The sequence below is a fragment of the Chrysochloris asiatica genome, unplaced genomic scaffold (genome assembly GCF_000296735.1).
Source record: "Chrysochloris asiatica unplaced genomic scaffold, ChrAsi1.0 scaffold00194, whole genome shotgun sequence".
Classification (NCBI taxonomy): Eukaryota; Metazoa; Chordata; class Mammalia; order Afrosoricida; family Chrysochloridae; genus Chrysochloris; species Chrysochloris asiatica.
Window position 1 is genome coordinate 4383841 of NW_006408712.1, and position 7668 is coordinate 4391508.

General features: G+C 37.4%; 1 protein-coding gene across 1 annotated transcript in view; it reads right to left on the minus strand.

Moving 5' to 3' along the window:
* Positions 1 to 1455: 1455 nt before the first annotated feature.
* Positions 1456 to 7668, minus strand: part of TXNDC16 (thioredoxin domain containing 16) — a 208130-nt gene continuing 201917 nt past the window's right edge. Inside the window, 2 exon segments of the mRNA XM_006872371.1 lie at positions 1456 to 1471; positions 2229 to 2287. Of these exon segments, the coding sequence (XP_006872433.1) occupies positions 1456 to 1471; positions 2229 to 2287 (75 nt within the window).

Consider the following 7668-nt stretch of genomic DNA (forward strand, 5'->3'; position numbering starts at 1 on the left):
TCAAAGTTCATCCATGTTATGTGATAGCTTACAGATTCATTGTTGTTCTTCAAGGTACCATAATATTCCACTGTGTGTATGTACCACAGTTTGTTTATCCATTCTTCAGTTGATGGACACTTAGGCTGTCTCCATCTTTTTGCTATTGTAAATAGTGCTGCTATGAACATTGATGTGCATATATCTACTTGTCTTATGACTCGTATTCCTTGTGGGTAAATACCAAGTACGGGAATTACTGGACCATAAGGTATTTATATTTCCAACCTTCTTAAGAAGCACCATATTGCTTTCCAGAGTGGTTGGACCATTTTGCAATCTCACCAGTAATGTAGGAGTGGCCCAGTCTCTCCACATCCTCGATAGCATTTATTGTCCTCTACTTTTTTTTTATCTTTGCTGTTCTGAGATGATAACTCATTGTTGTTTGGATTTGCATCTCTCTGATGGCTAGTGATCGTGAACATTTCTTCATGTTTGTTGGCTGCCTGGACCTCCTCCTTGGTGAAGTGTCTGTTCATGTCCTGTGTCCATTTTTTAATTGGTTTATTTGTCTTTTTCTTGTAGAGGTGTTGTAGTTTCCTATATATTTTAGAAATGAGTTCCTTGTCTGATATGTCATCCTCATTACATGTCTTCAGGTAATCACCAAATGAGAAGATAACAGAACAAACAGTAGTCACATACCAATTCATCCTGTGGCAGAGTATATAAAATGTTACACCAGTGTCCTTTCCTATTTGCCTCTGCAGTGGTTGTAAAACAAGTATAATACTTGTTTCCCAGCTCCTTTGCAGGCAGGAGTAGCCTGTTCTGGTCCAAGCATAATACATAAGCAGAAGTCTCTCACAAAGACTCATGGATAAGCATTTGCTTTTCTCATAAAATGGAGAAAAATGTATCTGACACCACCTTCCTTCTTCCTGTCGGACTTTAACACGGGCTGGTTCTCAAGCTTTAGCAAGCATCTTCCAATCAAGAGGAAGGATGCTATTGTATTATGGATGATAAAGCAAAAGACAGAACATAAGACATGGATGTTATTATTGATCTGTGTGTCAGAAGACTTTTTGTCACTTAAGTAAAATGAAACCCTATGTGTTTAAACTACTGCTAGATTGTCTGTTACATGCAATCAAACATTCTTAACAGACATAACTGTTCCAGCATAGTCATATCCATCAGACACTAGAACCACAGCTACACACATAGTGGAGGGGAGCTCTTAGCAAGACATCTGGTGGATTACTTAGCACAAAATGGTGCTCTAACCCATTGGAAACAACACTCTAGGAGGCTACAAGGATGCTGTTTTAGTCAAAGATCAGCCCAGGTATTAACATAAGAATTTTTAAAGTTCCAGTTTGAAGACTAAATCCCTGTCCAAAGAGGCAATCATGGACTACAGTAGTGCTCAAATAGGACAGTTTTTTCCACAACTCCTCTAAAAATGTTTTAGTAATCTCTAATCCTAAAAATAAGAAGTGAAATATTTAGGAAGTTAAATACAAGTCAAATTGTTAAGTGTTTACAACGGAACTCCATAACTGGAGTTGGAGGGAAATGAGCATAGTTGTTAGGGTTTTTTATGTGTGTCTTTGATTTATTTTAAGAATATATTACTTTGATATTTAAAAAATTATAGTAAATGAGCCCATCTTTAAGATGACATTTATCAAATGTTTACTATGCATCTTCCAATTTAACCATCATACTATGAGGTGAGCAGTGTTCACAGATAAAGAAACTAAGATGTAAAACTTTTAAGACTTTATAAGATGAAAAGAGTTAGGACTGGATATTCGGGCTAAATCTAATGCTATTCTCTAACCACTGTGCATATTGCCTCTCTTAGATGTTGGAAGGTCAGTGAAAAAGAGGAAGCCCTTCAACGAGATGGGTTGGCAAAGTGCAGCAACAATGGCTCAGGCATAACCATAATTGTGAAGATGTCACAGGATTGGGCAGTGTTTCCTTCTGCTGTGTGTAAGGTGTCTATGAGTTGGAACCGACTCAACCGCACCCCAACAACAACAATAACAGATGTTTCTGGATATACAGGTATTCTTAATTCTATTTGCCAAACATGAGAGTAGCTTTGAATAATACTTTGATTGGACTATTTTTAAGGAAACTGTCTTATTATAACTGCCTCTCATCACCGAGTATAAATACTTTCAGAACAACGATCCTACCTTCATTTAGTATCTAATTACGGATTTACTTACTGTTCAGACTGGTCAAGACCATCTAGGTCTGATGTATCCTTAGAATCCCATCCTGGCAGCTTTAGGGAAGAGATTTAAACACATTAATCACTCTCGGTACAATAAGCCAAACATTCAGAAGTAGTTACATGACACAGGGAACTGGGTAGCTGTTTGTGTTGTATCGCTAACAAGGAAATATGTTTAAATGTGAGAAAAATTAATTCTCCCAAAATAGTCTTCATAACTAAATAAAGCACCTACATGGGAAACAGATAATCCAGATTATATTTAATGACAGAGGAAATGAGTGTTTTTTACTCGATTAAAAAGCTGATGTGAAATTTTGCCCACTATAACTCAAGGAGGTTGTCTGGAACATTTCACAAGACTCCAGAGTCTACATGGTGTTGTTGTGTGTGGTGAGGGGATAGGGGGAGGGGAAGGCCGGGAGGGTTTATATAGCTCTTGGGGCCTATATAAGGACTTGATCCTGGGTTATCCAAACTAATCTTGGATAAACCTCCATTAATGTATTTTACTTAAAGGAAAAATTACCTTATTTTAAGAAAATAGGGAATGAAAACCTACAACCACAAAGTGTTAGAATGTAGCAACTCTAAGTGGGAGAAGTATTAGAATTTTCTGCTTGCTCAGTAATCTAATAAAAGGCCTTTTTAGTATTTATTTCTTTGGATTTTCAATGCAGAAGGAAATATTATGGGCAGAAAAAAGTTTCCATAGTATCATTCCACTAAATGAATATTAGAGACTCAGATTTAATTCCAAGTTGTGCCATTAATAAGAACGTCAGGTGTTTATCTTTGAGTCTCTGGCTCATACGCTAAGCTCCTCAACTCTACAGCTCTAGTTACCATTTTATTATTGACTGCTATAATTATTGCATTATGATCAGAGAACATGTTCTGTGTGATTTTAATCCTTCAAAATTTACTGAGACTTGCTTTATGGTCCAGAATGTGTTAATTTTTAAATGTTCTCAATAATCCTTTGTGCTTGAAACAAATGTTGCTGGGTGAAGTTAAGTTTATTACGTTGTTTAAATCTTTTTTTTAACCTCCCTGATTTCTTTCTGCTGGCTCCATTAATTACTTGGTGTTAGGTACCATCAACAATCCTGTGCACAACAAAACAAAACAAAACAATGTGTAGTCCTGTACCATCCTCACAATCATTATATTTGAGGCCATTATTGCAGCCACATCAGTCCATCTCATTGGAGGTTTTCCTCTTTTTCACTGACCCTATACCAAACATGATGTCCTTTTCCAGGGACTGGTCCCTCCTATCATGAGCCCTGATTATAAGGATTCTTAGACATCTGTAACTCAGACTTTGAATATTCTTATTATTCAAAAGTCTCACTGTCAATGATCATTGTAATTGAAAATAAAATTATTTGAGGAAATACTTTAAGGACTTTCTCCAAGAGAATGTATGTTTTTTTTTTCTTACACTTTAGTCTTTGTGAACCACCACCCCCCCAAAAAAAGATAGCTTCAAGTTCTCAAGGATGGTTTTTGTTTTTCATTTTGCCTACTCAACATCAAAATATTCTTCCTTGTAATAGTTGAGAATGCAGATTTCTTACACAGATAAAAATGCAGATTGTTTCTGTTTAGTGCACATGTTTTTCACAGCTGGATATCTTTGGTACCTTGATTTACATCCTGGGTGGGCTCTTTGACTGTGGCTCCATGGCAAACCAAAGTTCAAGTTCCCTCACATGGATAAATGCTCACAGAAAACAACTACAGGACTTCCTTTACCTTTCTGGTTTCCTGCTTTCCCTTAGATTTTTGCCTGGTAACTTTTGGGTTTGATCCTTTTAAGATTTTTTTTTTTTTTTTTTTAATTAGCTAGCATTTTAAATGGTTTTCGGTAACAGGGTGGATCTAAATGACTCAGGCTGCCATATTCCTGGAGCTACTCAGGAGTAGTTGTTTTCAACTAAGTAGAAAAATATTACTATTAGGATCCAGTTCAAACATGCATGGCTTATTCCAAGCAAAACATGTTTAAACATATGTCTGCGATCAGTAAATGACTAGAGACAAGTTCTCTCATAATATACTTCTTAGTCTCATTAGGGTGCCTTCAAAAAACAACAGGTTTGATCCAAAGAGTAGTTTCTGAGGGAATCTGCTAGGCCAGTTAAATTCAAGACAGAGGGGCAACTGTGTTTTGGGATTCCAAATGGGTAATCTGGGCATATTTTCTTGAAGGACATAGATTGATCAGGGCATCTTATTATGAAGAAGTCTTAAGCAAATGGAAACCTGGTGAGTAAAGGTGAGTAAAATTGGTAGTAAAGGCCAGGAAGGTTGCACCAAACAATGTTTTTGTCCAGCACAATATACCTTCTTTGAGGTTAGCAAGGACTAAACTAAGAGAATTTCTTTGGGAACACCTTACCCATGTATCCTACAGCCTTGTTCTTTCCCGTTTAGACTTTGTTTTTTGTTCCCCAAACTCAAAGAACATTCCAAAGGAACACAATTTGAGACCCTTGAGAATGCCCAAACTGCCATTTTGATGTAAATCAAAGAGTGCAGAATTATTCAGGGAAAGGGTTATCCAAGGAAACACTGCCTTTAGCAGGGCATTGACATAGATGGAAGCTATGTTAGGAAACAGTAGTTTCACATTTTGATATTTTTGTTTAATAAAGGTTTCTATGCTTTCGGAGCAATACTTTTTTACTTTCCCTGGCATATTTGGTGAATCTGTGTGTAAAAATTCTCCACTGAGCTCCAAATTCAAGTATGTAGAACTATCTACTTGACATCCCCATAAAATCAAATCTCAGCATGCATAAAACTGAACTTTTAATATTCTGTTCACCTCATCACCACAATATCCTTTTTCTGTAATGTTGTTAAATAAGGAGCTCTGGTAGTGTAGTGGTTACATATCGGGCTGCTAATCTTAAGGTCAGCAGTTTGAAACTACCAGCAGTTCCGCAGGAGAAAGATGAAGTGTTCTGCTCCTGTAAAGATTTATAGCCTCGGAAATCCTATGCAGGGTCACTATGAGTCAGAACCGACCCCACAGTACTTAACAACAACAACAATGTTGTGAAATGTTATCAAGTCAGTTCTAACTCATACTGACCCAATAAAGAGTTTCTGAGGAGAAACTGGTGGGTTTGAAGTATCAATCTTGCATTAACAGTCAATTGATTATCCTACAGTGCTACACCAAGACCCCATAGCACCTATTTTCTTCCCTCATACCTATTTAAGGAGCCCTGCTGGTGTATTGGGTTGCTAACCACAATGTCAGTTGTTAAAACCTACCAGCCACTTTGTGGAAGAAAGATGAGGCTGTCTGTTCCATTAAGATCTGCAATTTTAGAAACCCTATGGTACAGTTCTAGTCTGCCCTCCTGTTTAGTAAATGACACTACATTCATTCAATTACTAGTATCAGAAATCGATATCATTTATGATACCTTTCTTCCCCTCAAAATCTCCATTCAAGCCATCAATAAAGTCTATTGGTGAAACCTCCCAAATACAGCTCTAATACATCCTTGTTTTATCCCCATAGCCACAACTAATAGCAACTATATGTTTTATTTTTTTGTATCCAATCATGTTGCCTCACTGTACTTAATATTCAAATGTCTTCCCACATATGAGATAGTCTTTTCCTAGTTCTCCACTCTTCTTTAAGGAGCTCTGGTTGCATGGTGGTTATGAGTAAGGCTGCTAACCTCAAGGTCAGCAGTTCGAAACTATCAGTGGATCTATGGAAGAAAGATGAGACTTTCTGCTCCCGTTAAAGACTTACAACCTTGGAAACCCTATACAGGGTTGCTATGAGTCAGAACTGACTCCACGACACACTACCACCACCAGTCTTATTATTTACTTTCCCCCTTGTCTATTAAATTCCAGCCACATTTGACTCCATTGTTGTTCAATTCCATCAAGTCAGTTCCAACTTATAGGGTATAGGGTTTCCGAGGAGCAGCTCGTGGGTTTGAACTGCCAACCTTGTGCTTAGTAGTCTAGTGCTGATCCTACAGCGCCACACCATACCATTCCTCAAACAAGACAAGCTCTTTCCTACAACAGTCTTCCACATAGAATGTTCTATCTCCTACTTCAGAGTGGTTGACTCTCTCATCCTTTAGATCTGAACTTACATATTGTCTCCTTAGAAAGGCCTTACTTGGCTCTCAGATCCTCATTATTCTGTATTACTGGTCTCTACATACCCTCCATTATAGTTTGTAATCATATATTAAACATGGGGTCCACATAAGTCAGAATCAGTTTGATGGCAACTAACAAGGTCATCTGAACTGCATAATCGGTGGTTCAGACTCACCAGCCACTCCTTGGAAACCCTATACAAGGTTACTGTGAGTCAGAACTGACTCCATGACACTTAACAACAACAATTACATATTTTGGAGTTCAAGGAGTTCGTCATCTGTTTTGTGTTGTTTTTTCAGATTATATATTATATGTATGTGTGTGCATGTTACTCAATCTATACCCACTTGTAATAACTTTCCTTCACTGCATAACAAAGTGCCACAAACTTAGTGGCTTATAACATACTATCTCACAATTTCTATGGGTCATCAATTCAAGCACAATTTTACAATGGACACTGCTTAGGATTCCACAAGGCTGCAGTTAAAGCATTAACCAGGCTGTGGATTTACCTGCAGGCCCAGATGGTGAACAGTTCACTTCTAAACTAAGGTTTTGGCAAAGAATATTTCCCTGTAGCTAGTGACTATGGGCTCCAGCATTTTTGCTGACTGTAGACTACAGGCCATCTTTGGACCTTACAGGCCATCTCTAGGGGTGGTCAACAGTTTTTTCCCCCTTGAGCTTCCTCAGCCTAGCTTTTAACTTCATCAAGCTAGCTAAGAGAATCTCTTAATATGTATTGGCAAGAGCATGTAATCATGAAAGTAACATGTCCTTTGATGTATTACAAGTCATAGGTCTTACCTCGACTCAATGGAAGGAAACATACTAGATGTGAACATAGGTGTGACCCTAGGGTCTGGCCACCAAATCAGTGTACACTAGAGTAACTATCATAATCAAATTTATTTACAAGAGGTCTTTTATCAGAGTCCTTCTTTACTCAAAGATAAGCCATCAGATATAAATTATTTTAATAATGTGCATTTCCCACAGTGGTCTATGCTTTGGGAAATTTATGATTTGGGAAAAAGCAAATGACTCGTTATATTTGTAAAGTCCCAATTGTCAAGATAAAAGACTTCCTCGTACTTCTAAATGACAGTGAAATAGTGTTGCTGACTTATTAGACCTGATTTTGTGGAAAGAGCAAACTGTAATTAATGTATATATTTTAGTTTTAGCAAACTTTTTCTTATACCCAATTTAACAGGTTTGGTATTCCTCATATTCTTCAACACTCACAGTAATAAAAAATAAAAGCTACT